Below are 21873 nucleotides of genomic sequence, written 5' to 3' on the forward strand. Positions count from 1 at the left end.
AAATTGGCTTGCATGCTGTGTTTGGCATGCGTGCCACAGGTTGCCGACTCCTGCATTAGTCAGTACAGTACTTACCATAAAGTTTACTATGCAGTCTCAGAAACTAGGAATCCAATGTCTTAGCTACTGGATGCTGGGCACTGCATAAGGCATATCCACTTCTGTGATTCTATTATCTGTTCCACTTAACACGCTGCCTGATCATTTATCTCCTGGAGAGTTTAAATTCTAAAACTTGGCAAGGAGGAGACAGCATGCAGCAAATAGTCATGAAGGGCTAAATATTAATCTGTGCCAATGTCTAACTCTCCTTTGAGAATAGAAGATGGGAAACAAAAGAAGCAGCTGATATTCTACTGTTTCATTTGCAATCTACTAAAAATAAATTTTGACTCCAAACTATTTTGAAGAGTTAATTTGAAAAGATTTTGTTTTCCTGAAGACTGGAAGTTATCTAAAACCAGCCACAGAATGATCTACTGTGCAAACTTACCCACCCACCTCTGCTAATGCCCCTAAAATTATGATCTGCAGCCACCTTGTGACTCCAGCTGGTTTTTCTATGCAGACACTAGAACGTGTGTTTAACGGGAATATTCCACATATCTTCAATATGTTGGTTACATATAAGTTGATCCGCTAAACATGTACTTATAATCTATTCTCATTTTCCCATATTGCTAGAAACCAAAGCATCCTAACAAAGCACATTTGTCAGAATCTTCATCCACTGTTTAGTAAAACAACTTGAATGACACAGAGCATACAAAATATCTGCCACTTAACTCAAAATGAAGACATTTTAAAAGATCTATGTGCTAAAAATAAATAGTTCATCTGTTAAAATTTATATATAATTTCCATTTCCTCTCCCAGGGCTGTTCCTCTTCCTAATGGCCTCATATAAAAAAACAAAACCCTGAAACTCTTCACTGATTTTTTTTTGTTTTACTGTTATATCCAGACTGAAATCTTAAAATATAAACTAAATAAAAGCAAAAAAATTCCCACTGATGCAGAGTTTAAAACTAGGTTTATAATTTCCTATTTTATTGGCATGAATGTAATTCTAAACTTAAAAACCCTTCTGGTAAGTTATCTCAATTTCTTATGACAAAATTTCTCACAACACACAAGTATTTACAACATATACATAGTTCTTCAGTCCTTTACACTGGATTTCAAAAAGACAAACATTTGTATAGATTACCACAGAACAAAAGCTGTGACTTAGGTTTTTTAATTTCATAAAACTATCATAAGTTAAAGTGAATAGATTTCTTTAAATTCCTTGCAGCATTTTACAAGTGCAACAGAAAATTATGAAGAACCAATTTAGGATAGCTGCAGTTCATTGGATAAATGTTGCCTGTTGTAGTCACATTGTTTCACAGCAAATTCTTGAAAAAATAAGCACCAATCATTCTTGCAAAGAACAATTTTTATCTAAAAGTATTGAAAAGTGTTAAATACAAGATGTTTAATTTACATAACAAGCAATAAATACACCATATCCAAACTTTTATTCTGCATACTGCTACCCTTGTACATATAATGTACTAAAAAGTCAGCAAACTCTCAACATCTTTTTCTTTTTTTTCTTTTTTTAAAGAAATCAATTTGACTTCCAACCAACGGTTTGCTACTATAACAAAGGCCACAAACAGTACGTCTGGGACAGCATACAGTGTTAAAACTGACAAACTTCAAGGGGGAAAAACATCTAGCAAATAAATTGAAAAGCCGTAGATCATTGCTGGTGATATTAACATATACTAGAAAACTTTAATATGCTGCTACTATGATTTTTTTAAATTATTGTTTAGTCAGATATTGTAAGAGCAAACTAATGCCCTTATAGGTTAAAAATAATTGTGTAGCCACATTATTGTGTTCTCATTGTCCTGCATGGAAAGTTTTGATGTAATTTTATAATTTTGCTTGAGCCTTTATTTTACAACAGAGCATTACCTCTTATTCTAACTCAGAATTGCACATAAGGAGGCTATTAAAAAGTACAATAAAAATCTGCACAAATCAGACTTAAGAAGAGTCAGTATGCTGTACACTTTCTACAATATTATGTTGATAAGTGAATAAACAATAAAGAAGTGCTGTTACTAAAATTTTCAGAAAGTTCTTCAGTTGAGGAATAATTGAATGGAATTTTTTTTTGTTTTGTTTAAAAATGGACATCCTGGTCAGTTTAAGACCTATAAGCTTATGCATTGAGCCTCAAAGACTGATCTTCTCTTCTTCTAGAAGAAATATCAATGTCTATTGAATCCTTGCCAACTATAAGCCTTAATCGCTTAGCTGGAGGAAGAGGAATAAAATCATCTTCAAAATCATCATCATAGTCCTCCTCCTCCTCCTCCTCTTCTTCTGATGAAGATTCATCTGCAGTTTCCTCCTCGTACTGACTGTAATCATCCACTTCCATTCTTGACTCCAAGAGAGAGAGCGTATCACTACAACACATGCCATTTTCATGAAGGTCGTCAGAGTATGTTCCTCTGTTTTCTTCCTCTCGTTTTAGTTGTATCTTTAATTTTGTTGAACTGTTGCCTGATCCTGAGTTAAATCCATTATTTAGCTTTGCTACATACAAGTTATTGTCTTTTTCATGGTCTTTGCTTAATTTGATGCTTATTTTTGAAGAGTTTATTCCATCATTTTCTTGGTCATTTGCCTTACTGCTGCTATCATGACGCCTACGCAGGGTCAGTTTGGGAATCCCAGAACTATTTTCAAGGATTAATTGCGCATCATACCTTGTGATTCGTCTTTTCTTTTTACTTTTAGCAGTTCTAAAACTGTCCTTTGCTTTGAAATTGCCAGATGTAACAATGGAGCAGCCACCAGACACAGGAATACCATCCTTATATCCAAGGGCCGTATCCACTACATTATTCCTTTCTCCATGTTCCAAATGAGAACTAATCAAATTTGGTACTTCATCTTTGCCAGGTGGATCATGTGTAGGATCAACTTCTTCTCTATTTGCAGATGATTTCACAAGTTTTCCTTGTCGTGATTTCTTTCTGGACATGCCCACATCATTCTTCTGGTATCTAACCTCCCCTTTATGTGATGTTCCATGAATCAGTTCATTTTCATGCATCACATGAGACTGCTGTTGTAAGATATCAGATCGAGTTCCCGTCAAGTTGTTTTTATAGGTATCCAACATATTTGGTTCAAGCTTTAAGTCAGAGGTCTCCTTCAAATTCATCCTTGTTCTCATTGACCTCCTGGTTATGTATGTGCAGGGTGATATTTCACCATGCTCATGAGCACCTTTCACAGAATTCAGTTTATATTCTCTTGCTGCATGTCTTGTTAAGCATCCACTAGAGACTGCAACTTTAGCTGGTCCCTCTATTTCTTTATCCTTTTTAATAGGTAAATTTTTATACAGAACTACTTTAGGCTCTTTGAGAACTAAATTTCCCATTTCAAGCTTTCTAGAGGCATTCTTTTGCTCTAGCCTTTTGCACTGATTTCTCAACTTTATCTTTGAAAGTAAAGGCTTTGCAGGCTTTTTCAGTCTCTTTGGTACCCTGGAATTATTTATATGAGTTAGTTTAGATGAGGTAGAATTTGATGAAGCTGGAATTCTTGATATAGACTGTCTTGTTAATGCTCTACTCTTGCTGTTCTTTTTTACACCAATTGAAGATTTTCTGTTAGCTGCAAAATAAAAATAAAGAGTTAACAATTATTTTTTAAAGACAAGTTAATTATCTGGCCTTTTGCAAATATTGTTTAACTTTTTACTTAAGAATTAAGAATTAAGAACACTTAATATTAATATAAATTTACAAAAATCAGATTTAAGTCAATGTAGCATTATATAGTTTTCAAGCAGAAGAGAAGTGATTCAGACCCCAAGGTACTGCCTTACAGTTACCAAAATACATCTAAATTCCAAATTCTGGTGACCTTACACCTAAAGAGATTATTTGTATTGAGTTTCTTGATGGCTTTATAGAAAATCTTTGCATGTCATTGTCAAGTTTTGCTCTACATTCTCCAAATACAGAAGAGGATCAAAGCTCTTTGTCTTCTCCCACCCTTTTGCGAGGGAGCTCAAATGACCACCTTTTCTTTCAATCGTTTTGGCTCTCATCTCCTTCTCAGGTGCCACACTGTCTGCATCCTATACTTGGGTGAGCGTGAAGGGATTGGTCTGCCTAACGACAACATTTCTAAAGCACTGTATTTACACATACTCTGTGACGGCGGACACCACAGTTTTTTGGACTCAGTACATTTCCTGCCTTTTCTTTGTACTTTGATTTTCATAACAGGGAGCCATTTAAGGAAGTTAACAGGAACAGTGCTGCTGTGACATCCCAGTAGCAAGTGGGAGCAAGATGGAACCTAAATGTTTTAAGCAATTTGATGTCTGTTTGCTATTTATCAATTTATGTCTCACTTTTAGAAAATAAAGGTAGATATGACCGTTTACTGTTATAAGAAGAGGCTCTTTCTAGTACTTCACTGAACAAAAATCCTTCTGAATTTCTTTTTAGAATATCAGCTGTCTGCATTGACTTCAGACTAAAAACTGAATTGACCAGTCACTTTAATGACGGCAACAAGGTATATTATTGTCAAATTCTAGAATAGGATTAATGGTTTCTCGAGAGATGAGAAACTGTCTCTAAAGAAAAATAACCATTGGTCTACATAATGTAGACTCAAGTTATCTATTAATTTGAACACCATTTTTCCTACATTACGGTCTGTGAATGTGTAATTCTGTGGGAAAGTTAGTGATAGAAAGGTAAGGAAGATTAAATTTGATTAATGAAAATCTACAGATTCATGAATTTCAACGGCATTACCCTCTTCAGCATTGCTGGAGGTATTCACTGTTCCCCTGCTCCCAACTCTATATCCTTCAGTTGGTGGAAATTTTGATAATACAATGGTGTCAAAAACGGATTGAGTTGGGTGTCATTTGAAAGCACTTTCTCCCGTGAGCACAATGGTATCAAACGTAACAAACCTAGAACAATTATGTAGCAGTATATGAGGAAATGTTCAAAAATAACTTAAAAAAAATTACAGGTTTCAGAGTAGCAGCTGTGTTAGTCTGAATCTGCAAAAAGAACAGGAGTACTTGTGGCACCTTAGAGACTAACGAAATTATTTGAGCATAAGCTTTCATGGGCTACAGCCCACTTCATCGGTTGCATAGAATGGAACTTATAGTAAGAAGATATATATATATATACACACACGCCATGAAAAGGTGGAAGTTGCCATACTGCTGATAATAGCTCACCTTAATTAATTAGCCTCTTAGAGTTGGTATGGCAACTTCCACCTTTTCATGTTCTATATCTATCTTCTTACTATATGTTCCATTCTATGCACTGATGAAGTGGGCTGTAGCCCACAAAAAATTATGCTCAAATAAATTTGTTAGTCTAAGGTGCACAAGTACTCCTGTTTTAAAAAGAATGTACATTAATAAAGGCATGTCAAACATGCAGCACTCACAAAGTTAAATTGTGGCCTCTGACTGACTGTAATGTGTTATCAGTTAATGCTCGGAACAGGATACCAGACTAATTTTGTTAATGTTACAGATTCTGATAAATGGAAAGTGTGCTTCAAGTTGATTTGCCATCATCAGAAAAAAAAAAAAGCGGATTCAGAGGTACTGATTATCAGCTCTGTACATTATGCCAAAAGACATAATGAGCCAGAAATTACTGGAATTCATCTGCAAATAGTATGCACGTAATTACGTAACACACATTAGATCATTTTTAGGTATCAGTGGCAAGATAAAGAATACTGACTGGTAGCTGAACTTTTGGAGAATACCACCTGGAAGACCTGGTTAAACACAATGCTCGATGGCACCTTACATGCAATAAGAAGTGCATTCATAAACTGAATTTGGCAAGGTTGGAGAGGAAGTACATCAAGCACCAGAAAAAAGTTGAAAATGCCTGGACAAGTGCCAGCTGTGGGCAAGACTCGCCTTATACTGGGTCTTTATACATGCATTTTGAGAAGTACACCTGTTGGTTCTGCAGTAAGCCAGATGCCCAAAGGCATCTAGTGAGAAAAGTTTCAATTTTAGCACGAGAAACTATGAAGCAGTTACTCATAGCAAGAGCATTGCATGGAAAGTAAAGTAGCTTCACTGACCCAAGAGAGACCATGCAAATTACACTGCATAATCACATTAAGTGCTACACCAAGAAAGCACTGTACACTTGTGTTCTGTGTTGTAACTGAATTCAATATATTTGGAAATGTAGAAAAAATATTTATAATAAATTTAAATTGCTATTATATTTTGTTTAATGGTACAATTAAAACGGCAACTGTGATTTTTTTTAAAGTCTTGTGATTTTTTTAAAATCATTTGACAGCCATAAAATATACATCCAAGGAACTGAATCAAAATGTGTTGTGACACTAGACATGGGCCTTTACAGTCCTGTTCAACAGCTAATAATGTCTTATGATGATCTCTGTGGGCAGTGGATTCTATGTCCTGACAAAATACACACGATCTTCACAGTGATACGTGCAATTGGTTCCTTTGCTGATTGCACTGGTATTCCTATGAGCTGGGTGATTTTGTATGATGACAGTACTATGAACCAAAATCTTGAGGGAAAAAGCAGCAACACGCTATGGATGAATAGACCCAAACACTTATCGTCCTTCAAAAATGATACTTAGATGTCTTCTTTGAAAAGCATACTAATGTGTTTGAAGTTGATTCCCAAAGGGTACAGGATTTGCAAGACCAGTTCCAAACACCCAGCATAAATTCTGCTCTCAACGACCCATTGTGTGGGATGGAGAGCTGCACTATCACAGATCAAACAATTGGATCAGCTGAATAGGTGACAAAGCCAAGTTTCAGGTTGGTGTGGCGATACATGAAGATGGTTGAGTCTTTGCTGCTCTTTATTTGATTTGTCAGGACTGCTAATTGGAATTTGCACCTAGCAGCACTGGAAGACTTCATGAAATACTTCTTTGCTTTAGATTTATCCAGCTATTCTGCAATGATTGCCTGGTACCTCGCTGAAAGAAGAAGTTTAAAAAAGTCTGACTCTAACATATGGGATAAATTTCAAAAAGGAAATTGAGTGATAAAAGGTCACCAGTTCCCTTCTGTGCACTTCGTTCAGACAAAGCTCTAGAACACAAAAACAGAGCAATTAAAGTAACTGGGGAGTTGGTGGGCATAACACAGCATCCAAGTGCTCTTTCCCAGTTTTTCCCTGACAACACCAGAATGCTATCGAATTTCTAACAAAACATTAAGCATGTCTGGGATGACTTCCCCAGAAGTGACCAAGCAACATCTAGACTCATTAGGTGCCGTTAAATGCCAAGAAAGGGCAATTTTAAAGCTACAGAACAGCTTACTCACATTGGCAACCCATTCACATATGATGAACTGGAGCTCATTAATATCAAGATGAAAGCAATGTTCGGTGATGAGATCTCTGCATGATGCTGATCTATGTGAGACTCTGGGAAAGTACAAGTTCTCCAGTGTACTACAATGGATATGCAAATGTGATGGAACACCACACGTGCCAGGTGAAAAGCAAACTAATGCACATGGTCTTTCTAAGTAATCACCTACTGACATGACCAGTACCTTATGAGAGCAGAGGCCTTTCAGTGTAGCAATCAGAGGGTATGGTTGAGGTACAAACTCTTGACAAACAGAAACAATTAATACCTGCCAAGATTTGGCTGAACACTTCAATTATGAGGCCAGAGAAAAGACTGGACCTATGACAAAATCCACCTCATGTCTGACAGATATCTGGAGGAATAATTTAAAAATATTACCACAAAGAAGAAACTCCATGATATTGCACCTATCCAATACAAAATCACTGCCTCTATGAACATCTCCAATGTCACAATGAAAAAGTCCATACTCAAAGGATGGGGCCAACTACATACCTTGCAGAAAAAATGCTGCAGAATGCAAAGAATTACTCAAACAATTTCTTTGTCACATAGCGTAATGAAGCTGCTTCCTTGCACTGTTCAGTGGAGTTTCTCTGTAGTTCCCATGAGGAGGCTGACACTAAAATTATCTTGCATGCCATCAATGCCACAGAGAGATACTACTAAACTCCAGATTCTGGCACAAGACAGATGTTCTAATGCTCTCTGAGACACAGTACCCAAGACTTCTGTAGGATTCTTTAAGATTCTGTTTCTGTGCCTGCTGTTCGGAAACAGAATCACTGTATGCCCCTTAGAGATGCGTTTCTATCACTCAGCCCATTAAAAGCCACTGTACTACCAGGTTTCCACACCCGTTCAGGATGTGATACTACTGGGAAGGTATTTGATTCAGATACTTCAAAATCCTTCAAATACTCTCTCCTCACTCTGAAAGAACTCCAAATGACTGAGACAGTCACAGATGAGGTCATAAATGCACTGCAAGTGTTCATATGCCGAGTTTACCACTTGAAGACCAACATTACAACACTTGCAGAGCCACGTTGGTGGAGGTTTTCCAAAAAGCAGACAAATGGAGAAAAATTGCCACTGACACGGGGTGCATTTATACCTGCTAACAGGAGGGCAAATCATCAAACAAAGGAATGGCTCTGGGATGTTCGAGCTTATCCAAAACTGCCCAACTCTGTCGGGCATGGATGAGTTGAAGGATGCACTGAAATGCTCCCAAATCAATCATTCAGCTAATCAAATGCTTGTGTGCAAAGACTAGATGCTCATCACTTTGCAAATGTTTGGCTAGCAACCTGCCTTGTATGGAAGTGTGCAAGCACAGCGTGGATGAGGATCAGTATGACTTGTCCAACAGCGGTGCCCTAGATAGAGATGACACTGATGATGCCTTTGATGAATAAATGTTTTCAGTTCAACATGTCAAGGCTAGCTTCCCTAGGATTATCACAGATCAATGCATCCCTATGTTAAAGTATCAAAATGTCCACTAACTGAAGAACCTGGGAGCCGGGGTTGGGATGGATGCAGAACAAGTCTCCACCGCCTTGCTGCAGAGAGTGACACCACTGAAATTATAATTCTGTAGATTTTTATGAATCAAATGATATCCCCCCTTACCATTCTATCACAGATTTTACTACATTATGCTTAGATAAAAAACAGTTACAAAGGTGAGTAACTATCATTCTTCGAGATGTGTTGCTCATATCCATTCCAATTAGGTGCGCATGCGTCGCATGCACAATCGTTGGAAGATTTTTACCCTAGCAACACTCAATGGGTCAGCTGAGGCGCTCCCTGGAGTGGCACCTTTACGGCACCAGATACATACCGCAGCCAACCCAGCTCCCCCTCAGTTCATTCTTGATGGCTACTCCGACGGAGGGGAAGGAGGGCAGGTTTGGAATGGAGATGAGCAACACATCTCGAAGAATGACAGTTACAAAGGTGAGTGACCGTCTTTTCTTCTTGGAGTGCTCCCAAAGCCTTACCTAGGCAGTGGGGTCAAAGTGAGATGTCGCAGAGTGGAGAACCGCTAAGCCAAATGCTGCGTCACCCCTTGACAGTTGGACAGTTGTGTAATGGGAAGCAAAAGTATGCACCAATGACCAGGTTGCTGCCCTACATATATCTCCTGTATGGTTAAATAAGCCAGGAAGGCGGAGGACGAAGCTTGAGCCCAAGTGGAGTGGGCTGTAGGGTGCGTAGTTGGCATGCCATCCAAGTCATAGCACGTACGGATGCAAGATGTGATCCAGGACGAGATGCGCTGGATGGAGACCGGGCGGCCCTTCATCCAGTCTGCCACAGCTATGAACAGCTGGGTCGTCCTCCTAAAAGGTTTAGTTTGTTCAATGTAAAAGACGTTCGCAGGGCCCTTGCCTAGGGAATGCAGCTATTCTCGTCGAGAAGCATGCAGCTTTGGATAGAAAACCAAGAGGAAGATGTCTTGGTTGACATAGAAGGCAGACACCACCTTAGGAAGGAAGATAGGGTGTGGTCGCAGCTGTACCTTGTCCAACGTAAGGGCTCTAAGCTCCGACACACATCTAGCCGAGGGGATAGCAAAGAGGAAAGCAGTTTTCAAGGAAAGGTATAGGAATGAGCAAGTGGCCATCGGCTCGAACGGGACATCCATGAGTTTGGATAGGGTCAGGGTGAGGTCCCACGTAGGGGCCGGATGCCGAATTTGCGGGAACAGACGTTACAATCCCTTGAGGAACCTGCTGACCATGGGATTGGAGAAGACTGAGCGCCCGTTTTCACCCAGGTGGAATGCCAAAATCGCTGCTAGGTGTACTCTGATGGACAAAACTGCTAGACTCTGCTGTTTCAAGGACAAGAGAGAGTCTAAGATGGTAGGTACTGGCGCCTCTAGAGGGGCAGAATTGCTCAGAGCACACCAGCAGGAAAAACGCTTCCACTTGGCCAAATACGTGGACCCAGTAGAGGGCTTTCTGCTACCCAAAAGTACCTGCTGCACCAAGCGGGAGCAACGTAGCTCAGATTGAGTTAGCCATGCAGCATCCATTATGTGAGGTGGAGGGATTGCAGGTCCGGATGACAGTCAGCCGTGTTCCTGAATGATCAGGTCCGGCCACAACGGAAATTGAATTGGAGTAGTCACTGACAGATCAAGGAGAGTGGTATACCAATGCTGCCTGGGCCACACCAGGGCGATCAAGATTAAGCAGGTCCTGTTTCTGCACAACTTGAGAAGGACCTTGTGGACTAATGGGAATGGAGGAAAGGCATAGTACAGGTCGTCTTTCCACAGTATCAGGAAGGCATCCAATAGAGAAACCCGGGGAGTCCCTTGGAGAGAGCAGAACGCCTGGCACTTCCGATTCTCACAAGAGTTGAAAAGGTCTATCTGGGGAAACCCCCACTTCTGGAAAACAGAATGGATAATGTCCAGGCAAAAATCGACCACTCGTGAGCCAGAAAGGATCTGCTGAGACAATGTACCAAGGTGTTTTTGACTCCTGGAAGAAATGACGCCACCAGGTCAATCAAGTTGGCTATGCAGAATTCCAACAGGTGAATGGCTTCCTGACAGAGTGGGGACAATCGTGTCCCTCTTGTTTGTCGATATAAAACATGGCCGTTGTATTGTCTGAAAACAGCAACACAACAGCCCTGAAGGTGCTTGCGGAACACCTGACACACCAGGCATACTGCTCTCAGTTCCCGAATGTTAATGTGCAGGGGTCTCTCTCGTGTGAGCCAAAGGCCCTGTGTGCGAAGATCCGCGAGGTGAGCACCCCAACCCAAAGATGATACGTCCATGGTTAGGACCAGGGAGGGCTGCGGGGCATGGAATGGCACCCCTTCACATACCGAATTGGGGTTCAGCCACCAGACCAGGGAGATAAAGACTGCCATCGGTACCATGACCACTGTGTCCATATTGCCCCGACTTGGGCGTTACATGGTTGAGAGCCAGGCCTGAAGAGGACAGAGGCACAATCTGGTGTGTCTGGTCATGAAGGTACAAGATACCATGTGTCCCAGGACAGCAAGGAATGTCCATGCCGTCAAGGTCAGGAAGCTTTGGAGGCCATGGATAATGGTTGCCATGGCCAGAAAGCGGGTGTGCAGTAGGCATGCACAGGCGAGTCTCAAATCTAGGACTGCTCCAATGAAGTCTATTCTTTGGGTCGACTCCAAAGTGGACTTTGACACCGAACAGCAGGCCCAGCTGTCTGAACAAGCTCATGGTGAACTGCACATCAGATTGCACTTGGTTCCTGGAGCGACCCCGAATGAGCCAGTTGTCAAGGTATGGAAACACTTGGATCCGATGTCGACGGAGTGAGGCAGCCACGACGGCCATACACTTTGTAAAGACCCTTGGTGCCGTGGACAGGCTGAAGGGAAGGATGGTAAATTGGAAGTGCTGGTGGCTGACAACAAAGCAAAGGAAATGCCTGTGGAGCGGGTAAATCACTCTGTGGAAGTATGAGTCCTTCATGTCGAGGGTGGCGTACCAGGATCCAGGGAAGGAATAACAGTCCCCAGGGAAATCATGCGGAACTTCAACCTTACCATGAACTTGCTGAGTCCACACAGGTCCAGAATAGGCTGCAGCCTCCCTCTTTGCCTTGGTGATTAGGAAATAATGAGAGTTAACCCCCCGCCTCTCAGTTTCCTTGGAACCTCCTCTATAGCTCTGATAGCTAGGAGCGTTTGCACCTCCCGTAGGAGAAGTTGCTCGTGAGAGGGTCCCTGAAGAGGGATGGGGGGCAGCAAACAAAACAAACTGAAGGCGGTATCCACTTCCCACCATACGTAGGACCCAGCGGTCTGACGTTATGCGGGACCATGCAGGGAGGAAACAGAGGCGGTTGGTGAAAGGTGGGGAAGGATCCTGGTGCTCCACCCTCAGGAACACTTTCAAAAGTTTTGTTTGGACCCCGCCAAAGGTTTAGGGGGGCCCTGGTTCTGGCCTGTCTGAGGAGCAGACTGTCTCTTCCTACTACCCCGGCCGCGTCTTCTAGAGATCTCCTGTCTTAGCCGGGGATTAGGATAGATGCGCTGTGTGGGGTTGGAAGGGCCTACGTTGCGTCACCGGGATATGCATGCCCAATGAACGTATGATGGCCTAGTTATCCTTCAGACACTGGAGTCAGTCTTGTCCGAAAACAGACCATGGCCATCAAAGGGCAGGTCCTGAATAGTCTGATGGAGTTTCAGTGGGAGACCAGAGACCGACAGCCACGAGATGCAGTGCATAGCTATGCCCGAGGCTAGAGTCCTAGCCGTCGAGTCTGCCGCATCTATTGAGGCCTGCAAAGATGTCCTGGCTACTTTCTTGCCCTCCTCTAGTAGGGCCCCAAAGTCCTCCCTGGACTCCTGAGGAATAAGCTCCTTGAACTTTCCCATCGAGTTCCAGGTATTATAATTCGATTCAAGAGGGCCTGCTGGTTAGCCACTCTGAGTTGTAAGCTGCCAGTAGAATAAATCTTGCACCCAAATAAATCCAGGCCTCTAGCATCCTTGGATTTAGGAACGGGAGCTTGTTGGCTGTGTCTTTCCCTTTCGTTAATGGACTGTACAATAAGGGAGCACGGTTGGGGGTGAATATACAAGTATTCGCAGTCTTTGGAGGGGACCAAGTACTTCTTCTCCAGTGGCAGTGGGAGGAATAGAGGCCGGAGATTGCCAGATTGTACTGGCATTAGCCTGGATGATCTGAATAACGGTAAGGCTACACGTGTCCGGGTATCAGCAGATAGAATGTCCACTACTGGATTCTCGACCTCCATCACCTCCTCCATGTGCAGGCTCATGTTTTGTGCCACCCTGTGAAGTAACTCTTGGTGTGCATGGAAGTCTATAGGTGGGGGGCCAGAGGAGGAGTACCCGCCACTGACTCATCGGGCGAAGACGAGGAGAATACTCCAGGGACTAACGGGTCCTGGGGCAAGTTTTGCTGGGGAGGGTCCAGCTGCCCTAGGTCCACCATGCTAGGGGCATGGACCTGAAATGAGGACAGGGCCATCGCCTCCGAACCCCACGGGGGAGGGTGACTCACAGTGGCCTCCGGTACCCGGGGTTCTGAGTAGGCAGAGCAAGAAGCCCTCAAGGGGACACCTTGGGCCTGATGGTATGCCCAAGGGGTCCAAAAGGACCATTGCAGAGTCTGACGAGGATCCTGCCCCTCATCGTGCCATTGGCTAGCACTGTCCGCATCTTGGTCCTGGATATGGTAGCCACTTTCTGCCTGGGATGACCTCGAGTTGGGATGGGACAGCCAAGGTGGAGCCGATTGCGTATACTGGGTCACTGTGTCTTGCGTTACCGCACCGTGCTGTGGAGATGGAGATCGATGCTGTGGTCTCAAGCGGTACTGTGACCTGGATTGGGACTGGCGATCATACTGGTGCCGGGAGGCAGATCTGGATCTCGACGATGATCTATGGGTGGAACGGTGCCACGATCGACTCCAAGTAGATCGGCGCCAGGATCAGTGCCAGGAGCTGGACCGGTACCAACCGTACCAGGAAAAAGATCTTCTTGAGGCGGAGCGGCACCGGAAGTGCGACTGGCGCCGAGATGGGGATCTGTGCAGGGACCGCTAGCGGTGCTGTGGACGAGAACCAGCGTCTGGATCAGGACCATGACCAGGACTGGGACTGGAATCGGTGCCATCCTGTCTCGCCCTGTGACGGAGGGTGCATCATGGAGGGCTTTCCTTTTGAGGGAACAGCCCGTACTGGCAGTACCGAAGGTTGCGACAGTCTCGGCTCGGTGAGCGCCATCAGGTAGCATGCCGTGGAGAAAGTCTCCGTGGTGGAAAGTAGGCCGAGCTCAACCGCGGTACACACCGGGGAGCTTACATGCACTGGATTCGATGGTGCTTGTGGCGCTGGAATCAATGGTGCCAGAGCTGGAGCCTTTGTGGGGCGGTCCACCACGGGACACGACTCCAAGGGTGACACAGGCGGTGCTGATAACTGTAAAGAAGCAGCAGGTTGTTTGTGCTGCTTCTTGGGTCCCGGAGACGGTGAGCAGTGCTGTGCTAGTAGAAGTGCCAGAGATGTCTGGCGTCGGGAGTCTTTGCTGGTGCCGAGACGTGAAGCTGTTGCTTCCAGTGCTGTAGGTGTGCTTTGGACCAATGGGGTCAGCTCTGAGTATCAACGCAGAGCCAAAGACATCGGGCAAAGTGCTGCTTCCATAAGGAGCTGCTTCAAGCGAAAGCCCTGCTCCTTTTTAGTTGGAAGCTCGAATGCCTTACAAATGCAGCACTTATCTGATTGATGAGATACCCCCAACCACTTCAAACAGGAGTCGTGGGGGTCTCCTGTAGGCATCGGCTTAAGACAGGCCGAGCATGGTTTGAAACCTGGAGACCGAGGCATGAGCCCAGGTACCGGGAGGGAAAGGGAGAAGCCCCTTACCCCCAATTACTATTTACACTAACAACTATTAACTACAACTAGTAACAACTACTCTTTAAAAACCATTTACAACTATAAATGAGCTAGAAGCTAGGGGAGTGGAGATCAGCTAAGCCAGGCTCCACAGTTCCAATGACTGTCATGGGCGGTAAGAAGGAACTGAGGGGGCGCTGGGCTGGCTTGGGTATATATACGGTGCCGTAAAGGCACCACTCCATGGGGTGCCTCAGCCGACCCACTGAGTGTTGCTAGAGTAAAAATCTTCCGACGATCGTGCATGCAGCACGTGCACACCTAATTGGAATCGATATCAGCAAGCACTCGAAGAATACTAAATCCTAGCTTGAGTGCAGGAGACTAGACTAGAAGACCTCTCAAGGTTCCTTCCAATCCTACGATTATATGCTCCCAGACTACTAAGTGGATTTTTTTTACCCGCTTGAATTTCTCTTACTCATGATCACTCATATTTCCTGAAATGTTCTACTGTGTATGTGGTATTTTGAAACTGAGTAAATACATACAGGGATACTGAGACATTTTGTACTGTGGTATGCTTTGAAACAGGAGATGTATCGAAAATTCTGGGTACAAATACAATCTTTATTTCTTAATCTTTAATTTATATATAATGAATTATATATAATATAATTTATATATATATCTATAAGCCTAGATGTTATGCCGTCTCATCAATGTAAGATTGGAATTTCACTGAAGTGAGAATTTTCTAATATTATGAAAACAACGCCTTTTATAAAAAAATTTTCCCTTTGCTTACTTGCATTAGCTTTTTCCTGAGTGGTATCTGCATCAGTGTTAGAGCTGACAGACTGGCTGTCTGAGTTTTTGCTGCTGTCACCCAACTTTTTAAGCCTGTTTAAACGTTTATCTGTTTCTCTCAGTCCATATTTGCTATTGATCACAGGAGTAGGTGCTGGAAGTCCCACTCTTGATTTAAAAGCACCAGTTCCACGTCTATAAAAGAGAATAATACATATTAACAACTCGATATAGTAGTAAGGCTCTGTTTGATGGCATACAACATTTGAATCCCAGGTATATTTAGAGCAGGTAAGTTGATGCAACTGTTTCCAGTTTTTTGGTATTTTGTGGGCCATTCTGCTATTGATATTGTAAAGAATTTGTATGCGTATTTCACTTCCAATTAGAGATGAAAAGAAACTGGCATCTAATTACTGAGAGAATAGATACTTGTCTTTTGCAATTACCTTTTCCTTTTTTAAAGGGAGTAATTATCTCTTAAGATCTGTTTCAATACCATTTGCATAATCCAACCTGTATAAAATAATTAAGTACAAATGTTCAAACAGTATTTGCTATTAATTCTGTTATGAAAATTTCAATGAGAATTAACATTTTCCCCTCACATCTGACTTTTGAAAAAAGTCAGTGCCAATTGCAGCATTTGTTATTTTCAATGTGATATCAGGAACAGTTACTAAGTAGATAACGATGGTATTCTGGTCATTATGATTGTCCCTTTCACACTTGTATCTTTCTTCCTGTAGACGGATAAAAATTCAATTGATTTGTTCATCATTAAACCCTTACTGTTGGCCAAACAGAGAGAGATTGCCCCAAGAAGTCTGGAAGGGGATGAAGATTTACCAGAGCCTTCAGGCTTCCTACTTTAGGTCTCATGCCACCATCACTGTCCATGCAGCAGAAAACTGGTAGACTTCCTTTGTACCCTTAAGTGATCAGAGAGGTTGCTTTTCAGAGTTAGAAGACAACCTCACTTGGGGATCCAGTATAATAGTTGTATCAAACAAATCATAATAATTCAGAGTACAAGAGACAACTGAGATGAAAAATAAAACCTTGGTCTCTCATACATTGTTGTGCTAAACACTAGGCCAACTCAATGCTTTTTAGTTAAATTAACTGGTGCTACTTTGATAGGGAATAATAAGAGTCCTATTGAATTCTGCAAATCAGAGAGACTGACTGAGCTTTTGAGCTCCACGCAGAAGGAAGGGTCAGCTGCTCTGCCACCGGATGGAACTGTGCCTGAGAAAGATCTAATTTTTCTTTTGCTCTGCACTTATAAAAGAGTGCCACTTACGGACCTCACTTCCCTGATTATCTACTCTGGCCAGCATGAAGGATTTTGAGCAGAGCTTCTCTCCATTCTCCACTCATCTGCTCACATGTGGAAACAAAGGAAGAAGCCACTATGATCAGAGCAGCAACCTGAGCAGCCAATATCAAGCTAAAACAGGAGAGCAAGGGCAGAGTGCATCTGAATAAGAATTAGGTACAATCCAGATCTAAATTTATATGCACATTTCAGTATCTTGGTTTACATGTCAAAACCAATTCAATAGTTTCTTAGCAAAAAGGTGAAAAGGAAAACTAAATTCCACCAGACCTTCCAAACATTTAATAATTTAAACTTGGATACTTACCATTTCCAAAAGACTAGATGATTATAACAAAAATAGATTGCATAATAATAGTAAAGAGAAAGATTCAGACAATGCAGGTATCCAATATTCCTTGGAGACCCTCAAATCGTTACAAACATCAAGGAACAAAGAACTTCTCATTCACATATACAATTTTTACATAGACACATGCACACACCCATATGAGTGTGCATTCTCCTGTGTACACATGGAGTGTGCATGTATGTCCGTGTATACATATACACACAGACATGCACACACAAACGTGTAGAGCTTACAAGATCAATACAGTTTTTCCAACAGTTTATCCAAAAAGGCTCTTAAAAGATGTGTCTACATGGCAGCCGCAGTTTGAAAGTCAACTTGTGCAGATGCACTTGCATTTGCTGTACTCTAACTAGCTCACTAAAAACAGAGAGAATGCAGAGGCATGGAATCATCACCAGCTGCATAAGTGTGTGAGGGGGGTGGGGAAGGGGGGAGAGTGAGGAAGGAGGGATGAGTGTCAGATGGGCTCCTGCAGCCTGTGCTATGGCATCCTCACTTCTATTTTTACTGACCTTGAGTACAGCTAGTGCAGTTATGCCTACACACCACTGACTTTCAACTTCCCAGGTGCAATACAGATCTATGCCCTCCGCCCAATAAATAAATAAATAAATCTAAAGTTCCCAGGATGGTATTGGAGCGGTCTCTCCTGTGTCCAGAATTTATTTATTTTTTTTTAATGGAAATTTCATTAGGGTAGAAGACAGAATAAAGACAAAAGGGAGATCTCTTGAAATTCTCTAGATGGACGCAAAAAGAAGTTCAGCAGGGACAGTCTAGATTAAAAAAAAAATGAAGCCAACTTGCCTCTGTTACTATGAAATGAACTGGTGTAAACAGCAGTAGCAGCAAATCTGATGTCCATGTTTAAAATATACAAGTTCTAACAACTATACAGACAGAGAGGTACTACCATTCTCACCAAAAAGCAGGACATTTGAGCAACAAAAACTGAGTGAATAAAACTGTCTTACAGGGTTGTCCCCAATTTTCAGTGATATCCCTGAAAACGAGGACAATAGTTCATAGCAGAGTTGTGAGAATACTCATAATATTATATGGCTAGGAGGTTGCTAATGCTGTTTTTCTGTCTAACACATGCACATTTTAGTATCTAATAAATTTCTAAAGTCTGCACTGTTCTATTTTTTTGGAGGGGTGGGGGTGGAGTGGGAGGAACTGAGCTATGAAGAAATTTTGGAAAATAGGGTGATAAAAATTGGAAATTAAAAACAAACATTTTAAGAACACGATTATACTACATACATGATTATACAATTCTTGAATAGCACTTGCCCTTCAGCTTCACAACATGAATGTTATGTGGGCATCTAATATGCCCACATGCCTTCTAAGAGCTTACTGTTTACGTTGTCAGCACATACCTTTCACAGGTATAACATTCGCAGTATTCATTATTTTCTCCAAAAAAACCATCCCCGTAGTAACAAGAAATTTCTTCACCAGGTTCAATATCCCTTAGAGCTTTCACACATGCTGTATCCCGACCAGTTGATACAAACTGAAAGAAAACAGATAACCATTAAAGTTAATTTGGGTGTTTGAATACAAAACAAGTATACGTATACTTGACAGGCATGCTTTCGGCAGGATTTGGTGGTTTGCTATTTTTGTTTTTTTGTTTCATGCTTACCTTACAGTTAGGTCTGCAATCTGAAAAAGGTCCAAAAGATAAAGTCAATTAACTGTTGATAAGACCTGAAACATGAATAGTTATAGATATCTAAAGTAAGGTTTTGTTCTGACTTTGACATTCTAGCAGACGTTGACTAAATACTTGAGGATATGTTATTAAACAAGAATGATTTATATACAAGTGGACATCTTAAACAGCTTTAATACAGTTTGGTTTCTAAGCTCTTTACATTAGGAAGAAGAAAAAAACTCCCCATGGAAATTCACATCCCTTACATGCCTGTGCCCAACTCTGAGGAGATTCTCTGAACACTGTCATGCAGTAGGAATTTAGGGAGGGCTGAAATCTGCAGTTATGCAGATTCAGGAGCCATTCCCCTGTACGTATGCTTGGGAGAAGCGAGGGGGGAGGAAAGAGCCCTTCCCACAGCTTCCAATTAAATTCCCAGTGCACAGCTCAGCAGCTGACCAGGATTTAGGCCTTAAACTAATAAAGGCTTTCAGATTATGTTAATTGTATCTCAAATACATAATTCAGAGTTAATCCAAGCAGCATTTCCACTTTGAGGCTGCATGGCATAGCTTACACACAGGAACATTTAAATGGAGTACCTTTTGTCGTTTTATACTTTCTATCCTTGTTGCTTACCGTGGTTGATAAACGCAGCAGGACCAAGCCATAGCTGAGCACAGTTTTTCCGTGTGGAATACATGACACTAAAGTCATTCTCTCCATGTCTGAGTAGCATGTTCTCTTCTATTTCTGATAGCTCAGCAATACAACCCACCAGTAATTCTATTTTGTCATTTCGTTTCCTAAGTGTTAAAAAATTAAAAAAAAAAAGTTCCAACAATTACAAAACAAGTAACAAAACACATTCCAAAATCTTTCTTCACCAAAAAATAGTTTTAAAAAAGATAGAAAATGTTTTTTAAACTGTTTAAGATCTTAAACAACTAACAGAAAACACAGATAACACTAAAAATAATATTTTTTTTCTGTGAAGATCTTAGTTCAGGGATCTGTCTCTCCCCTGCAAGAGTTAATTCTTTACACTGCTTTACACATTAGTAATGTCAATTAACACAAGAAAATCTGAGACTTGAACTCAAGTCCTTGCAGTTAAATCAGAAAAAAAAATTAAGTCTTAATATATTTGTAATTTTAAAATTTATTCACGCAATCTGTCAGCAAATGTGGATCTTAAACTATTGTCTGTATTTAGTTTAAAAGCATTTCTGTTCACATCTAAAAGGTTACATTCCTAAATATTTTTAAGGAGGTGTTTATCTTTACTGAATAAGGATGGATTACTCAGATGCTTAAAACAAATGCTGAGTGTAAGTGCTTTGCTGAATAATGGCACTCAAAATGCGCAAGTTATGTAGATATAAAATATTATACATTCATTTTAGACACAGAAAATGTTGTATGCGCTTATGATTTACAAACAAAAAACTGGAAGTGACAGAAGTGGGGACAGCATCAGGGTACCGTAGAAAAGGTTCTGGGGCCAAAGCCTGGAGCAGAGTTACAGGGGAAGGATCCTTGCTCAGGTCAATGGATTTTGACATAAGCACAACTGGCACTGTTTCTGCACTCTTCCCAATGTTAGAGAAGGCAACAGCAAAAGATTGATGCTGAAGCATACACAGGCCTCCGCATGGAGGAGAGCAATACTAAGGCTTCATCTACGCCTATCTGCCTATTCCGCACTGAAAAGTTAATGGGAGATAGACTGAAAGTTGGTGACCTGTTCTCTCCAACTTTGTAGATATTAAGCAGGAGTGAGGAACCTTACTGGCACTCTGTCTCTCTTGATTCTTCCACTTTTCTCTCTGGAGAGGGAATGTAGCTTGCTGGATAGTGAACTGGAGTCTCATTCCTGCTTAACAGGACTCAGAGAGAAGCTCTCCACCAGCTCATGTGAGACAGGGATTCAGATGCTACCTTTGCCCTTTATGGTAAGAGGATCTTTAGAGTCAAGATGCTCCTTGAAATTGCAAGTGCTAGAGCTCTGGAAAAAAAGACTCAGTTGACCAGGACCTTGAAGATGATGGTGTCATTTAGCACTCATCTATAAAACCAGTAGATACATAAAATCCTGATACCCTTATGCATGATATACAGCCATTTTACCAACAGTCTTCAGTTATTAGAGGCTTCTCAATGTAGACATACTGGACATATACCATGGCAATGAACTCTACCAACCTAGACAGAAATTAGGGACTCTAATACCCCACTGTTGGGCACAGAGTCTCTACTAGCAAGCTGTTCTTTGGAGTGAACAGTTCCAGATGCTCTTCAGCCAGATTCTGTTGACCCAAATGAATCTGGAAAATTTAAATCCACTTATGCCAGGCATAGAGCCACTCTGGAAACAAGATCTCTGAATCTGAGTAGCCACTCAGCGTAGACAGTGCTGAATACCCTGTACCAGTGTTGGATCCGAAGAGCTTCTCCCACCATAACAGAGGTTTGAGATAGTCCTCCTGCTTTTGCAGGTCTGGACGATACCTGCAATGGCAGAGGTGCTACAACAACTTTTAATGAAAAATAAAAAAAAACAAAAAAACCTGACTACTCAACTAAAAAATCAAAAATATCTCCCAAAACGAGAATCTGTATATATAAGGCATGCTTGTTTAACAAACTGGAATATGCAGAAGGCATCCCTCAAAGGAGAGGGACTCATGTTTCCAATTGTAAAAAATGTTACCTCTTTTTTTTTTTTTTTTTTTTGATACAGCTACAGCAAATCTGGCTATGTCTGAATCTTGACATGGGCATGTTCCTCACTGAGAACTAATTTTTTTTTTAATTAATTAATTTTGAC

General features: G+C 41.6%; 1 protein-coding gene across 1 annotated transcript in view; it reads right to left on the reverse strand.

The window, feature by feature from the left end:
- Window positions 1-1016: 1016 nt before the first annotated feature.
- Window positions 1017-21873, reverse strand: part of KMT5B (lysine methyltransferase 5B) — a 60240-nt gene continuing 39383 nt past the window's right edge. The window contains exons 6-10 of the mRNA XM_030560716.1: window positions 19683-19849; window positions 19032-19051; window positions 18763-18899; window positions 15679-15875; window positions 1017-3693 (exon numbers count right to left, since the gene is read on the reverse strand). Coding sequence (XP_030416576.1) covers window positions 2222-3693; window positions 15679-15875; window positions 18763-18899; window positions 19032-19051; window positions 19683-19849 — 1993 coding nt within the window. The 3' untranslated portion in view covers window positions 1017-2221. The remainder of the gene's footprint in view (window positions 3694-15678; window positions 15876-18762; window positions 18900-19031; window positions 19052-19682; window positions 19850-21873) is intronic.

Source organism: Gopherus evgoodei, chromosome 4 (assembly GCF_007399415.2).
Source record: "Gopherus evgoodei ecotype Sinaloan lineage chromosome 4, rGopEvg1_v1.p, whole genome shotgun sequence".
In the NCBI taxonomy this organism is placed as follows: Eukaryota; Metazoa; Chordata; order Testudines; family Testudinidae; genus Gopherus; species Gopherus evgoodei.